Below are 17,504 nucleotides of genomic sequence, written 5' to 3' on the forward strand. Positions count from 1 at the left end.
GGATTAAGGAGAAACTATTTTTTAGCTTTCTTTTCAAAATGATCAAATGTCTTCTATACTTTTTAATATGAGGTCAGTGAGTCTTTGAGATGCTTGTGCTGTCTGCTCATGTCGAAGGCCGGGTTAGCGCCCACAATATGTGGGCTCGGTGATGCACCAGCCTGCCTTGGGCCCACTGTAGTGACTGCACATCAGGTACTGCCACCATGCTAGGCTATCTGTCCCTTTGTCTTCTCATTAAGTACAAGCAGCTTTGTACCTGAGTCCCTGCACTGCCCTACTCCTTGCTTTCCAGTCCTGAGCCCTCTTAGCCTGATGTTACAACTCAATGAAAGGGACATTTGTTCCATTTAAAAAACTACTATATAGTTTTGATTTACATGATATTACCTTAATTATTATATGTGATTGTATTTAGTCAGTTCTTAAAATTGTATTATATGTGATTGTATTCAGTCAGTTCTTAGAATTGTATTATATGTGATTGTATTTAGTAGTTCTTAAAATAAAAACTGTTTCTTAATCTAGTAGAATAAAATTCCGATAAATAAGAAATTAAATTTCATTAGTAAAGTAGCATTATGATAAAATCATTCATTCTTGTTGTGTTCAGTGGGACATGCCTATAATTCCAGCAGCACAGGAGGATTGCTGGGAATATCAGACCAGCCTGGCTATATAGCAGGTTCCAAAGGAACTTGGGCTACATAGCAAGATCCTTACTCAAAAAGATCAATTTTCATTCTCATTTATTTAGTTTCCTGAAAATATTTGAAGCTTTCACATTAGTATCACTTAATGCCTTGTAATCAGAATGTTTCAGTTCAAGAACTGAACTTTTTCTTTCATCTCACATCACTCTTTGTCCCGATAATTATGGTTTCTCGCGAGTTTTCCACTGGGGTTTAACCCCTGGAACCCCTTGATGATCTTTCACACTGGAGGTGGAGCCTTCTAAAGAATCAAGCCTTTAGTGTTCGCCTTTTCTTGTGTGTTTCTAGAATCTGAGAGGATGGGAAAAAGCCATTCTTAATTTCTAGATGATGTCAGTATAAATACTTTAGCTGCAAACTTATTTTTTAAAATATAAAGTGTTAATCTGACAGTCTAGCTCAACATAATGTTTAACTTTTCCAAAATTAGTTAATTTGAATTAGTTCAAGATTTGACTGCCAATTAATGATGAATGGTAATCAAACTTTATTTTTTTAATTTTAAAAGGAGATTTGGGTTATGTTTTGTTTTTCTGAAAATTGTATTCTTGTGTTTTGTGTAGTATCTACACATGTTGTAATAAGCCAAATAATAGTCTGTCTTGAATCCTTGTACATATTTCTGTGTAGCTATAACTACTGTATCACTTTCATTATTAATGTACAAAATATAAATGTGGATTTATTCAATGACTGTTTAAAAACTTCAGACATGTTTTTACCAATTTTCAGAACTTTGTATTAATGTACATAAAATAGTTAATAAAAATTAGAATTAAAAACTATTAAACTATTGTACTTTTTACTGTATTACTAGAGGTACTTGTGCAGCCATCTAAAATTCATGTCTTCAAGTTGGAGAGATGTTTCAGCTGTCAGAAGCACTGGCTGCTCTTGTAGAATACCAGAACTTGGTTCCTAGCACTCACACTGGGTGGCTTATAACAGCCTTACATACTCCAGTTCCAAAAGACCCAATGCTGTCTTCTAGCCTACAAGGGCACCTGTGTGCATGTGTGTATACACATACATATACATGGTGATGCTTTGAATGAGATGCCTTCCACAGGCTCATAGGGCTCAATAGTTGGTCTCTAGTTAGTGGGACAGACCATCCAAAGGAAATTCCTAACATTCCAACCATTGTAGATAGAATCACCTGCCAGCACGCACCCATCGCTTTTTACAAATGTCAACCAATCAGGGGTTCTGAACCTTAGAAATCCCTCACCCCTACCTTCACTACTATAAAACCCAACCCCAACTTGTGTAAGAATACTCTTTGCTTTTACATACAGGACTTGATCTCCAAAATACAGAAGGGCCCTGTACCCCGCCTGTGATCTTTCCATGCATCCATGTAGACTGTCTATAGGTTCTCACAGATTCTGGGCCCATGTACAGAAGGATATCCAAAACAGAAAGACATGAAATGAAACTTGCATACAAAAAAACACAGAAAACTTACTGGCCAACTGAAGGGTAGTGGTCCCAGAGAGCTTGGGGGAATCCCGGACGAGCCCCCAAATGTTATGCCCAGATCATGGAGTCCCCCAAAACCAACTTGGAGACCAAGTCCTGTATGTAAAAGCAAAGAGCCTTTATTCTTACACAAGTTTGCAAACTCGGTCTCTTTGTGTGTCCAATGTATTGGAGTGATTGGAGAGCCTCGAGCTCAGTTGGGGTTGGGTTTTTATAGCAGCAAAGGTAGGGGTGAGGGATTTCTAAGGTTCAGGACCTTGGCTGACATTTGTCTAGGGGTGTCCTGGTGAAAAGCAATGGATGTGTGCTGGCAGGTGATTCTATCTACAATGGTTGGAATGTTAGGAACTTCCTTTGGATGGTCTGTTCATGGGCAGTGCCAGCTTATGACTTTTCTTGAAACCTGGTGCTGCCTGCTATGGCATCCATGCAGCCGGGGCCCCACAGTTTTTACTCTTTTGGCTTCTTAGGGCATGCCCACCACCCAGCTCCCAAATAAATCACATGGAGGCTTATTCCTAGTTATAAACATCTAGCTTTCACTTCGCTTGTTTCTTGCCAGCTTTTCTTAACTTATCCTGTCTACCTTTAGCCTCTGGGCTTTTCTCATTCTCTTACTTTGTAAATCTTACTCCGTTCATTGCTGTGTAGCTGGATGGCTGGCACCTGATGTCCTCCTCCTCCTCTGGCTACCCCTCTCCTACCAGATTTCTCCTTCTGTTTATATTCTCTGTCTGCCATTCCCCACATCCTTTCTCTGGCCTCGCTATTGGCCATTCAGACCTGACAGGCAAAATATCACAGCTTTTCAGAATTAAACAAAAGCAATATAAACAAAAGTAACATACCTTAACATAATACTCCCAACAAAAGGCCTGTTCCACCACTGTCTGGCTACTAACTAACTCTTACATTTAAATTAGCCCATATTTCTTATCTATGCTTTGCTATGTGGCTCATGGCCTATTTATTACCTCATTTTCTCTACATCCTGCTTCCTTGGTAGCTGGCTGGCATCTCCTCTGACTCTGAACTTCTTCCCATCATTCCCCTAGTTTGACTGTTTTACCTATAATTCCTGTCTGCCTACCAGCCAATCAGCTTCTTATTAAACCAATCCTCATGGCAAATCTTCAAGTGTACAAAAGAATTATTCCATAGCAGTGGTGGGCATTGAAGTTTCCTATGCTCAGGATACCACCCACTGTCTACGTTGACTTTCTGTTGCCTGCACAATGTAGTACTATCAGCCCCAGCACCACATCTGCCTGCACACCACCTTGCTCCCTCTCATGACAATAATGGACTGAACCTCTGAAACTGTAGGCCATCCCAATTAAATGTTTTTTGTTTTTTTTTTTTTTTAATAAGAGTTGCTGTGGTCATGGTGTCTTTTCACAGTGATAGAAACCCTAAGACAGAGTTGGTACTGAGGATTGGGGTATTGCTGTGATAGGCTCGACCATGTTTTTGTTTGGGATAATATGGACTTTGGGAGTATGGGCTAGGAAAGCAATGGAATGCCTCTAAGCACTGCTTAATGGGCCATACCTGTAGGAGCATGGAAGACAGTGGTGCTGAATGTGATTTGATGATCTTGGGGATCAAGAGGCTCAGACAAGGCTGTTCATTAGTATGTGGCCTGGAGTCGGATCTTGTGATATTTTGGTGAAGAAAGTGGCTGCTTTTTGCCCTTGTCTACGTGAGGCTAAAGTGAAGAGTTTTGGATTAATTTTGTTGGCAGAAGAAATCTCAAAATAGCCTAGTATAGGTACCGTTGTGTGGATATTAGTGGTAATGCTAATGAAGATTTATAAAAGGAGCAAATTGACCAGTGTAAATTACAAAATGTAAGTTTTGAGGAGAAAAAGCACCAGAAAGTAGAATGGATCTAAGTCCTATGTTGAAGGAGATAAACAGATTAAGAAATAGAATAATGGGGGGCTGGAGAGATGGCTCAGAGGTTAAGAGCATTGCCTGCTTTTCCAAAGGTCCTGAGTTCAATTCCCAGCAACCACATGGTGGTGGCTCACAACCATCTGTAATGGGGTCTGGTGCCCTCTTCTGGCCTGCAGGTGTACACACAGACAGAATATTGTATACATAATAAATAAATATTTAAAAAAAAAGAAATGGAATAATGGCAATATCCCACCCAATTAAGTTTCCAACTGGTGGGAAGAAACTAAATAAAAGCTTAGAGCCTGGTATGGTGAGACACCTTTAACCCCAGAACGCGGAAGGCAGAGGCTGGCAGATCTTTGAGTTTTAGGCCAGCCTGGTCTACAGATCCAATTTCAGGACAACCATGCTTAGGCAGTGAAGAACAGAAAGCTGATGAAGATGTAATTGAAAAAGAGGGCCATGTTCCAGCCTCATCCAAGCAGTGGAAATTGGCAACTTTAGCCACATGGTTTTAACTTTAGAGTTAAGGATAGAAGAAATAGGTATTTGCCTCCATACCACCCACTGTGAAGTAGGCCTTCTCCATAAATCACTAATAAAAAAAATGCCCCAAGGCTTGCCTATAGCATGATCTCAATAAGGCTTTTTCTTTTTTTAAAAAATATTTATTTATTATGTATACAATATTCTGACTGCATGTGTGCCTGAAGGCCAGAAGAGGGCACCTTACCTCATTACAGATGGTTGTGAGCCACCATGTGGTTGCTGGGAATTGAACTCAGGACCCTTGGAAGAGCAGGCAATGCTCTTAACCACTGAGCCATCTCTCCAGCCCCAATAAAGCTTTTTCTTAATCAAGGTTCCCCCTCTCAGATGGCTTCAGGCTATGTCAAGTTGACATAGAATCATCATCTAGCACAGAGGTTCAGGAAATTCAAGGTCATCTCTATAACAAGTTCAAACTGGAGACCAGCTTGGGCTACATGAGACCTTGTCTCAGAAAAAGGAAAGGGGCCAACAGCCAAGATGTAGAACCACTTTAGATGCTCTTCAACAGATTTTTTTTAAACTGGCATTTGCACAATAGTATTTTATTTAGACATAAAAAAATGTTAAGTCCCACCTCCGCCCCCCCCCCAAAAAAAATCCCCTGAACCTATTGTTAAACATTCCTTATGGCTGATATACTGGTAAAAATAAAACACTTCAGTGATTGTGGTGAGTTGAAATAATACAAGTCCGCAGCCAAATTATCTCCTGCTCTTTCAGCCCCCTAAATAATCATTTATTGCCTACTTCTGTGTTTGTCCTAGCATCCTTGTGACTGTTAGGCAGATCTTTTGGATATGTATGATCAGCCCTCTAGCTTCCCGCAACCCACAAGCTAAGAAGTCGTCCTATGGCATCTGAGGCTGCAGCAAAGGTTTCTCCCCTCTACCCTGCCTACCTGAAGCTTCCACCAATGTGTTTCACTTTCCTATTTATCATTTTCTTTGTTTTGTTTCAATAAAAACTTCAGCAAACTCTCGCTGTGTTGACACGCAGTATTTGGGGCAGTCTGAATCTGCATCCAGGATGTGGTCACTCATACTTAGATCTAGAATCTTCTTTCGTTTACAGTAAGAGCTGTGCTTACACCAAAAGAAAGAAATTGTGTCGTGTGCAGAAAAACAGGTGGAAATAGAGGAGGCTATGTACAGCTGATCTCGATTCACTGCCTGTTTTTGAATCCAGATGTTTTTGAAGTATATGTACATGATAGGGTTGTGGTAAGCATACACAATGGATAAATCTCAAATAATGTACTAACTGAAAGGACTCAAGTGCCAAGGGCTACATTATGCATATACATAACATTTATATTACGATCTAGAAAAGGCCTCTGCATCCTGAGTGCTGGGATGAAAGGCATGCACCACCACCACCCGGCCTGCCCCTTGGTATTTCTCAACTCCAGGCACACTTCTGCTTAGGAGGCTTGCTTCCTCTTTGTGGACTGCCTTTCTATACCACCCAGATAACTCCTTCATCTCTGCTCGAATGTCACAATGTCATCTTTGCCAAAGACCTCACCAGACTTTTCTACCTAACATGGTAACCACTCCTGGTCTCTTACTCTGATCTATAATTTTCTTTTTGTTTGTTTGTTTGTTTGTTTGTTTGGAGACAGGGTTTCTTTGTAGCTTTGGAGCCTGTCCTGGAACCAGCTCTTGTAGACCAGGCTGGCCTCGAACTCAGAGATCCGCCTGCCTCTGCCTCCCGAGTGCTGGGATTAAAGGCGTGCGCCACCACCACCTGGTCTGATCTATAATTTTCTACAGCACCAGCTTCTGACATATGATGCAAGTCTCTGTAGTAAGGAGTGAGTAAGGAGTGAGTAAGGAGTGAGCCACTTGTTGGTTCCCGACCACTTAGCCCCAAAATAATCACACAAAAACTGTATTAGTTAAATCACTGTGCAGTCCATTATCTCTAGCTTCTTATTGGCTAACTCTTACATATTAATTTAACCCATTTCTATTAATCTGTGTATGGCCATGTGGCTGTGGCTTACTGGCTAAAGTTCTGGTGTCTGTCTCCAGCAGGGCTACATGGCTTCTCCCTAACTTTTCCTTCTTTCTCCTAGCATTCAGTTTAGTTTTCCCCACCTATCTCTGTTTCCCTTTAGATCTTCTATAGGCCCAAAGCAGTTCCTTTATTAACCAATGGTATTCACAGCATACAGAGGGAAATCCTACATCGTCTCCTATAGTTAATTATATTGTTCACTGATGGCATTCCCACTAGAATGTGATTTTTGTCTGTACAGTTGTTGATGTGCCTTAGTTGTCCAGATCAGGGCTAAGCAAATTCTAAGTAGCCCGTAAACACTCATATTTGATGGATGAAAATGTGTTAATGAGGGGCTGGAGAGATGGCTCAGAGGTTAAGAGCACTGGCTGCTCTTCCGGAGGTCCTGAGTTCAATTCCCAGCAACCACATGGTGGCTCACAACCCATCTGTACTGAGATCTGGTGCCCTCCTCTGGCATGCGGGCATACATAGAGACAGAATGTTGTATACATAATAAATAAATAAATCTTTAAAAAAATGTGTTAATGACTACATAAATTTAACACTAAAATAACTAGTCAACAAAACTCTTATGAGGATTAAAAATAATAGACACTATACAAACTTGAAATGTCTGACTCACTCTTACCTGAGTGTGTGTGTGTGTGTGTGTGTGTGTGTGTGTGTTTGTGTGTGTGGGCATCATGAATGATAGGCAAGTGTTCTTCTACCCACTGAGATATACTCCCAGCACTAGCCAAAATCTATTCGTGTGTGTGATATATGGACATGTGTGTACAGGTGTACATGTTCATGTGCATGTCCTTGTGTACATGGAATGCCCAGAGGATCACGCGTAGAGTTCTGTTCTCTCTCTCTCTGCCTTATTCTTTTTTTGAGACTAGGTCTTACTATGTAGCTCTGGCTAGTCTGGTACTTTCCGTGTATATCAAGTTGGCCTTGAGCTCACAGAGACCCCCCTACCTCTGCCTCTCGTGGCAAAATTAAAGATGTGCATCACTACACCTAGAAGACAGGGTCTCTTTCTGAACTTGAAGGAGACGGGCAGCCAGCAAGCTCCAGTGATCCTCTGTCTCCACCTCCCTGCCCTTCCTGCAACACTCGAGTTACACAGGTGCCAAGGCTTACCCATGCAGGGCCTCCTGCCTGCTCAGCAAGCATTCTGTCCACTAAGCCATGTTCTCAGCTGTATGTGGTTGCCAATGAGAGAGACTCACTGTGTTAACCAGGCTATCCTGAACTCAAGATCCTCCTTCCTCTACTTCCCCAGCACTCAGGAGGTAGAGGCAGGCGAATCTCTGAGTTCAAGGCCAATTCAAGTCTACAGAGTGAGTTGCAGGACAGCCAGGACTAACAGAGAAACCTGTCTTGAGAGAGAGAGAGAGAGAGAGAGAGAGAGAGAGAGAGAGAGAGAGAGAGAGAGAGAGAGAGAGAGAGAGATATTTTGGGTTAGGCTTTGAAATTTGCATAGATGGAAAAAATATCTCCAGGAAGCATGTAGAGCGAAGGCTGAAGAGGAAGTAGAAGAGTGAATCAGATTGGTGATGGTTGGCTGTGCAGAGATGTGGAAACCACAGCCTGATGCTGTCGGGACCAAATTTTACAATGTATCTCGCTGTGGGACAATTGGAGGTCCAGGACAAATTTCTTGGAATGGGGAAAGGCACTGGTGATATGGGCCTTAAAACAGTTTTTCCTATTCTGCTCCTAACCATGGCAAGCTTGGGCAGAGCTTCCTCTCGGGACGGGGTACAGGCGGGAATCCTGTCTAATAGGTACTGCTTCTCGGGTTGTGGGGTGACTTCGTGGGAACAGGTCACCAGAACTAGAGATGGCCAGAAAGAGTCAGTTTTATAGATGAAATCCTGTGTCAACAGACTCCCAACTGTTACCACCATGTGACCTTGAGCCAGTAATAGTTCAAAAGATTAAGAGCCTCTGGAAGTGAGAGGATTGGAGGGAAATAATGCATATTTAAAAAAAATAGTGTGTGTGTTGACAGGCAGTGGTGGCGCATGACTTTAATCCCAGAATACTTTCCAGAACAGGCTCCAAAGCTACAGAGAAACCCTCTCTCTCTCTCTCTCTCTCTCTCTCTCTCTCTCTATATATATATATATATATATATATATATATATATATATATATATAGTGTGTGTGTGTGTGTCCACTCATACCACAGCATACATATGGAGATCAGAAGACAATTTCCCAGAGTCAGCTCTCTTCTTCCACCTTTCTCTCGTGTCTTAGACTCAAACTCAGATCGCGACACTTGCACAGCAAGTGCCTTTACCCACTAAGCCATCATGCTTATCTGAACATGCAAATCTAATTGATTAAACTTAAAACCCTGTTTGCATCATTTTCTATTGCTGACTTCTATGGAAAAAGACTCTCACAAATGTTAGAAGCACAATTTTCAAATCAGCCATTGTGGACATAAAATATAGCTCTTTTACCCTCTTGTTCCGTTTCTTATGTCTTGATAACTGGGATGTTTTCACCAAATGCCCTGTTGACAGGATGGAGAATGTTTTTCTGGGCCAGCAAGTTATTAAGAGCATGGACTTTGGAAGCATGCTGCCTATCATTTCTTAGCTCTCTTCCCTTCCCCCTCCCTCTCCTCCCCACCGTTGTACTTCACTTCCTCCCATCTGAAATTTGTTAAATGTATTCGTGTTTGTAAAGCCTTCAGAACAAGGACCCTGAACACAACAGCATTGTTTGCTAAGAATGCCTTGGTTTATCAGATTTCGTGTTTACTCTGTTTGGGTGTTGGGGATTGACCACTGGGCCTCAAGGTTGTATTCTCTGCCTGAGCTTCACCTGTTCAGCTCACCACCAAGCATCTAATTTGGACTGCTTGGTGTTAAAATAACCTTGCTGTAGATGTGTCTTGCTTTCCAAAAAGGTGTTGGCTTTTTATTAGCAGCGGTCATTATTAGTATGTATTAGTACATACATTAGTGTACTAATAATGTATGAATACGGATTTATGGGGAAGTTTGGGTCTTGACCCAAAATGGATTAAAAAGCAAAAGAAAATGCCTGTCATTTGGATACTAACCAGTAATTAGTAAAAATCCTGTCTATTTGGAAATAAACTTGGCACCTTAGGGCAGGCCCCTGCCAACTAGCTGAATTTGTGAACTGCAAAAGGACAACTGGCAATCATGGCAGGATCTTCCAGTTAGGCCAGTCCCTTGCCAGTTGTTTCTGCACTGGGATGGTGCTGGCAGCTTCGTTGCCTTCAGGTACTTTTTACAAGTTCACAGCTTGGAGCGTTTGAAACCGGGCAAAAAAGTACTTGCTTAGAGGAAGGTACCTGCAGTCCACCAGAAGGCCCTTTAATCTGGAGTGTGGTGGAACCTTCATTAGCCCCAGGTGCCCTTTTACACCGGCCTCGTCCTTACTAGAGCCCTCACCCCTCCTTAATCACAAATTTTGTTTCTCTAATAACTCCGCCCTTTCGGGAAACACAGAGGCGGGGTTGAGGGCAAGTGCGCATATCATTGCGCTTGCGCAATGGGCCGGGCGCTAGCGCCTCAGGGAGGCCAAGCTCCCAGGGCTGATGTCCAGCGCGCCTGCGCAGTAGTCCCGGATGGCACCGCTGCATGGACTCGCCTCCAGGGCAGTGGCGTCAGTGCGACTGCGCGCGAGCCGGGTGCCGCGGTACTTAATTTCGCTGCGCCTAGAATCGCAGGTAGCCATGCGGAGAGCGGACCCCGAGCAGCCCGCAAAGCGGCCTCGCTGCGATGGCAGCCCCAGAACGCCGCAGAGCACACGTCCTGCAGCGGCCAACGCGTCTCCGGGCTCCGAACTCCACATCGACCTCCCGACCTGGGATGTGGAGGACGTGTGCTCCTTCTTGGAGGGAGAAGGCTTCCGAGAGAAGAAAGTGCTGGACAGCTTCAGAAGTAACGGGGCTGAGGGGCTGGGCTGAGGGGGGCAAGGGACTGCGCCCAAGGGGCCGAGCGGGGAGAACCCACTCGAGTGGCATCCGAAGCGGGAGGCCCCTGGGGGAAGCGGCTGGTGGCGGGAACTCGGACCTGAGGCGGGAGGCGCCCGGACGCGAGCCGTTCAGGACGGCTACCCAGCGCAGGCCAAGTGCCAGCCCATAGGAGGGTGCTGGCTCTGGAGGCTACGGACCTGGGAGGGGCCCTGGGAGGTTTGCATTTTCTTCTGGTGGATGGGTGTCTTCGGGAACTTGTCACTTCTTCTGACAGGAGAGATCCACGCCTTTCTAAGATTTCCTCCCCAAACCTCGGGCAGTGGCTTGCGGTCTTTTCAGGCTGGGAAAAACCTTCTGTGCTAACCGCAGCTCCCAAAACACTTGACCCCGGGAGAGATTTTGACACTTTTAAGTTTCGTTCTTAAGACGTTCTCGGAATTTGGGGTTTTCCTGAAAGGGGAGGGTAGTTGGTTAATCTCCAGATTCTCACCGACTGCCATAGCGTCCCCGTAGGCGCTCAGTGTGTGCTGACTGTATTTGCAGAGTGCTACTTATCAACTTCTCTTCCAAAACAAGAACAACTCACTCAGTTGACCACTGCAACCCCAGCATTCCACAGCTTGGCCACACAAAGGGGAGGGTACAGGCTGAGAATTTTAAGTGACCCTTCTGGTTTTTGCTCATGCGTCAGTCAAACCCTCTCTCTGCTCAGCTTGTTTGTGGTAGGTGTGAAGCTTAAACCCTTGCACGATCCCCTGAGGTGTTCGCTGGGAATGTGACTTGTAGATTCAGAAAACTTTACTACTTGGGGCAGAGCCATGTGCCTAATTGAAGGATCGGGAAGTTTCAAGTTCAGGGCATAAAAGGTAGCTTACAAGTAGGAACTAACATTTCTCTCTTTACCTTCCCCACTTCTCACTCCACAGGAAAGTAACTTGGGGGGTGGGGTGCTAAGACAGTGTCTCTCTAAGTAACTCTGAGTGCCCTGGGACTCTTATGCAGACCACGCTGGCCTCGAACTCAGCGATCCACCTGCCTCTGCCTCCTGAGTATTAGAGTGAAAGGCGTGCGCCACCACACCTGGCAGTATTTTTTTTTTTCACCTGGCAGTATTTTATTTTAGTTTTATATGTATGAGTGTTTTACCTTCCTGTGTGTATGTGCACCACGTGTGTGCCTCGCGTCCTTGAGGCCAGAAGAGGGTGTAACTCCCCCTGGACTGAAGTTAGAGGTGGTTGTGAGCTTCCATGGGAGTGCTCTTTGCAAGAACAGTGAGTGCTCTTAACCTCTGAGTTAGCTCTTCTGGCTTTATTTATTTGAATTATGTTTTTATGGGGGTGGGGATGGGGAGTGTATGCACCTGAGTGCGGTGCCCACAGAAGCCAGAAGAGGGTATCCAACCGTCTGGAGCTGGCATTTGTGAGTGGCCTAGAGACACAAAAGCCGTGTGTGCTCTTAACTACTAAAGCCATCTCTCCAGCCTCAGATGATGGTTTTTTTTTTTTTTACTTTCTTTTTTTTTTAATTTTATATCTTTTATGTCATGCATCTTTTTAAAAAATTTTTTATGGTTTATTTAACTTTACTTTATGTGCATTGGTGTGAAGGTGTCAGATCCCTGGAACTGGATTTTCAGACAGTTGTGAACTGCCATGTGGGTGCTGGGAATTGAACCCCGGGTCCTCAGGAAGAGCAGTCAGTTCTCTTAACCGCTGAGCCATCTCTCCAGCCCCACAGATGATGTTTTGATACCCAAAGATGTTAAGTAACCTCCCAAAGCCACATCTAGACAAAAGATGCAGAGCTGAATTTTTTAAAGGTTAATTAAGTCTTTGGATTCCAGAATTCATTCTAGTTATTTCTTAACCAGTGTTCTCCATAAAAATTACTGGGGAACATATGCCTATTATCCTACTCTTTGGGAGGCTAAAGCAAAACAATTAAGATTTCAGGTTCCAGTCTTAGGTTTTCAACCCATTCTGGGCTACGTAGTAAGGCCTTGGAGAACATAACCAAAATTAGAAAATCAACTAAGAACAAGGGAAAAAATCTGTCTTGTAGAAAATGAGTAAAATAGCAAGAAGAAACCATCAATAACCTACCAATAAACTTAAGTAAAGCAGTTTTATCTCAATAGTAAGTTTTAAAATACTGGGTTTTAATTTAATAATTAGAAAAGATTGTTAGCAGATGAAATGTGTTCCAGTAAAGTTGATAGAAGTGTCCTTTAGCTCAACTGTGGACAGTTTGGTAATACTTTTTGACCTATAGTAAATAATGATGGCTAGCATTTATTATGTATATACTTTGTATGAAGTAACCCCATATACATTTTGCAAGCTTTTGGGGGAGGGGTAGGATTTTTATGTGTATGTATGTAATATGGAGGATGAGACCAAGGGCTTTGTTCATGCTGTGTGAAACTCTACCACTGAGTCATATTAGCCCCCCCATTCTGTACATATTTTATTTTATAAAATCTTACAACAGGGGCTGGGGAGATGGCTCAGTTAGTAGCCGTGCAAACAGGAAGATCTGAGTTCTAAATTTCAGCACCCACATGAAAAGTTGGGCTTAAAGGTGCATGTTTATAATCCCAGAGGTGAGGAAACGGAGACAAAGTAGCTTCCTGAGGGTTGCTAGCCAAGCACTGTATCTGAATTGTTCGGATAAATTCAAACAGGCACACACACATATAAATAAATCTTAGAAAAATACCAGGCAGAGGAATAATTAAGGAAGATGCCTAACGTTGACCTCCAACTTCTGACAAGCACATGCACAGGTGTGTGAATGCACCCCCACACAAGTGCACACATGTGCAAAATGTATTAGGATTTGTATATACTGTAGGATACAAAGTATCGATTAAAAAAGATGCCTCAGTGGTTTAGAGCACTTGTTACTCTTGCAAAGCACCCTGGTTTGATTTCCAGCACCCACATGGCGGCTCAAGACCATCTGTAACTCCAGTTCCAGAGGATTCAGTACCATCTTCACTGGCACCAGGCACACATGTGATGTGTGTGTGATGTGTGTGTGTGTGTGGTGTGTGTGTGTGTGTGTGTGTGTATGCCAGCCAAATACTCATACATACAAAATAAGTCTTTTTTAAAACAATTTAAAAATGGGGGGGGGGAATACAAACTTTTATCATTGAGAAGAACTATGTTTAGGATATTGGGTGGGAAAAATTGGTTATATGACAATCTTTTTTTTAAAGATTTATTTATTTATATAGTATACAGTGTTCTGCCTTCCTGTGTCCCTGCTGGCCAGAAGAGGGCACCAGATCTCACTACAGATGACTGTGAGCCACCATGTGGGTGCTAGGAATTGAACTCAGGACCTTTGGAAGTGTAGCCAGTGCTCTTAACTGCTGAGCCATCTCTCCAGCCCATGACAATCTTTTATATGTAAACTGCATCATTTTATATAGATAAATTTGTTATCTTAAAATGCTAACAGTAGGTATCAGTTTGAACTTAAGTAAATTGGTATTTTGTATTTTTTTATATATTATTTGGACATTTTACATTGTGTAACATTTTTGTAATAGAAAAAAGTAGAAGTACTATTTTCTTTTTTTTTTTTTTTTTTGGTTTTTCGAGACAGGGTTTCCCTGTAGTTTCTAGAGCCTGTCCTGGATCTAGCTCTTGTAAACCAGGCTGGCCTCGAACTCAGGGATCCGCCTGCCTCTGCCTCCCGAGTGCTGGGATTACAGACGTGCGCCACCACCACCCGGCTAGAAGTACTATTTTCACTTCAACTTTCCTTTTTCTCCCAGAAAACCACTTCCTCGTTTTCTCTTGTTACATTGAGTAAGAAGGTTTTTGTTTATGTGGAAATAGTCCAGAGCTATAGAATCCAAGCTCAAGAAGAGCTAGAATTTACTTTTCGGAAAGAAAAAATATGTACATATATGTATATATAGCTCTTTCAAGGCAGTATTGTCTGCTATCAAAGGTTGCTTTATGGGCTGGAGAGATGGCTCAGTGGTTAAGAGCACTGCCTGCTCTTCCAAAGGTCCTGAGTTCAATTCCCGGCAACCACATGGTGGCTCACAACCATCTGTAATGAGGTCTGGTGCCTGCTTCTGGCCTGCAGACATACACACAGACAGAATACTGTATCCATAATAAATAAATAAATAAATAAATAAATAAATAAATAAATAAAAAGGTTGCTTTATAAATGAAACTCTGGGTACTTCTCCGACTGGTTTTAATCTGATGATTCTAAGAACAATTGATTTAAAGTCCTTCTCTGACACCACCCCTCGCCCTGAGACTTACAAAACAGGAGCTGCTGACCTGGCAGGACCTCACAAGCAATTAGGTTTCACTTTACTTTCCCCATTGCTTTTCTCAGAAACAATTTACATGAATAATTACAAATGTTCATCTGATTCATCAAAATAGTTCTTGGGTTAGTTACCTAATTAAGATTTTTATCAAATAAAATTTTTTTTAAACATTTATTTATTATGTATACAATATTCTATCTGTGTGTATGCCTGCAGGCCAGGCCAGAAGAGGGCACCAGACCTCATTACAGATGGCTGTGAGCCACCATGTGGTTGCTGGGAATTGAACTCAGGACCTTTGGAAGAGCAGGCAATGCTCTTAACCGCTGAGCCATCTCTCCAGCCTCAAATAAAATTTTTAAAAGAAGGGATAGAAAGACTTTTAAAGTAGAATGTCAAAAGTGTAGTACATCTCAGTTATAAAATGCTGCTTAGTATGTACAAAGACCTAGATTCGATCCTTAGTAATTTTTTTAAAAAAAAAATTTTGAACTCTGGAGGCTCTCAGAGATAAAGCCAAGCTAGCTATGTGGCAAGACTGTCATAAATAAATAAATAAATAATAAATAAATAAATAAATAAGCCTGGCATGGTGATGAACAAGAAAGATAGTTCAGTGGTTAAGAGGGATTGCCCATAATCATGAGGACTGGAGGACTGGAGTTCAGCTCTCAGCCCCACATGAGATGAGTGTTTCCTGTAAATGTCAGTAATCCCATCTCTGGCTTCCAACCTAGCCAAATGCAAGCCCCAGGTTCAGGAAAGAGACCTTGTCTCAGAGTAACAGGCAGAGAGTGATGGAAGAAGACACTCAATGCTCTCCTTGTGTCAGTTCTGGTGCACACTACAACACACTCACAATTTAAATATATATTAAACATATATGTTATATATTTTTAATTTTATATTTTATAAATTATTTAGCTATATATATATTTTTTCAAGTATGGTGAATTTGTGTCTCAGTATCTGAGAAGCATTGGTTTTAAGACAAAGCAGGTATCTAAAGGTATGATGCTTCAGTCCATTAAATAGCATAGTGCGTTTGCTTCTGACCTGTGTATACTCACATCTGTATTCTTTAAATAATCTCTACATTACTGTAATGCCTCATATAATGTAAACGGTTGTCGTACCATATTTTGACATGTTATCTACAATAATGAACACAAATCTTTACATGTTCATTGCAGGTGCAGGAGTTTTTTCTGAATATTTTCCATTAGTACCATCAATAAGAAATCTGTGGCTACAGACGGCTGGCTGTAGGCCATATGGTTCACTGCCTGTAGTGGGTTCTTAGTAAATACAAGCTGAGTGAGTTCTAACGGATTCCTACCAAAGGAAACTGGAAAACATATGCTGTAAATACTGAGTTTGCTTTTTCCTCTTCCTTAGAGAGAAACATCACTGGTTCATTTCTGCCCTTTCTTGATGAGTCTCTTCTTGAAAATCTTGGAGTAAGGTAAGAATAATAAAATTCATACTTGATTCACCTTTCAGAGACAAAGCTCAGGATCTCGGGTTTTACCCATCCTCAGTTCAGTACTGTGACAGGTGTTAGGATGGAATCCCTTGCCTGCTGTTTCTGCTGCACGGGCCTTGTGTTTAGTTTTACATGTGGTTTCTGTTTCAAAGGGCTTTGCTGATAAGCATTCATGGAGTTTATAGAGACCAACTTTTTACTCTCAAATTTAGTATAATTGAATTGTATACACTAGAAATATGTATAAGAATCAACAGGAAAAAAAATAACAAGAAAGTCAAAATTACCATCCTATCTGTTTGTAGGTCATCCTAAAGCTGTCTAGGACTGGGATGTATCTGTGTATGTAATCGGTTAAAGCCCATAATTATCCCTGTATGACTTTGTGTACACACATGTAAATATCTCTATATATAACTGGAGGTTCTGGGGTCTAAATTAAAGACCCCTTTAAAGATCTTAGCTGATATTCAGTGTTTATGTGTGCTTTAAAATGTAGGTTTTCTTTCTTTCAGAATTGGCAAATTAGTTTAATGTTTGTGGTAACAGTAACTAAAGAAGAAAAGCAAAGACTTATTCTGAATTACTTCAGGGCCTCCGGCTTAGAACTTGAGAATTGAAATAGATTGTGAGTTAACCTTAGCAAAGAATGTTAGCTGTCCTTTAGAAGCTGCCCTTTGTAGCACAGTCTTCAGGGATGTTGACTCTGCTTCTTTCATTGCCATTTTAGCCGTCTGAGACTTCTGTTTATCACCTTATTACCTGCGCAGTGGTGGACTTTCTTCTAATCTCTTTTCAAAGACCCAAACACTGTTGACTTGTTTAGCAGCTATTTATGGGAGGTTTCATTTGGTTCTAGGCACTCCTCTGGAAACTTGGGGCACATGGGTGAACAAGACAGGCAAATTCCAGAAGGAACAGTACTGTGCGCTGTGTGTCTCATACCCTGCTTTCTGCCTCTGAGATGAAGTCTGCAGGATATAAACAGGCTTGCATTAGCCTGTAATGTAGCCACCTGTTGTATGTTTAAATTATCTAAAATTTGATTAAGTAAGTGCCGGAGCTGTGGCTCCGAGAGTAAGA

At 42.1% G+C, this 17,504-nt stretch overlaps 1 protein-coding gene across 1 annotated transcript in view; it reads left to right on the forward strand.

Annotated features, from left to right (window-relative positions):
* Window positions 1–10,248: 10,248 nt before the first annotated feature.
* The window catches only part of Samhd1 (SAM and HD domain containing deoxynucleoside triphosphate triphosphohydrolase 1), a 38,009-nt gene continuing 30,753 nt past the window's right edge, over window positions 10,249–17,504 (forward strand). Inside the window, exons 1-2 of the mRNA XM_038330114.1 lie at window positions 10,249–10,594; window positions 16,334–16,400. Of these exons, the coding sequence (XP_038186042.1) occupies window positions 10,279–10,594; window positions 16,334–16,400 (383 nt within the window). The 5' untranslated portion in view covers window positions 10,249–10,278. The remainder of the gene's footprint in view (window positions 10,595–16,333; window positions 16,401–17,504) is intronic.

Source organism: Arvicola amphibius, chromosome 5 (genome assembly GCF_903992535.2).
Source record: "Arvicola amphibius chromosome 5, mArvAmp1.2, whole genome shotgun sequence".
Lineage (NCBI taxonomy): Eukaryota > Metazoa > Chordata > Mammalia > Rodentia > Cricetidae > Arvicola > Arvicola amphibius.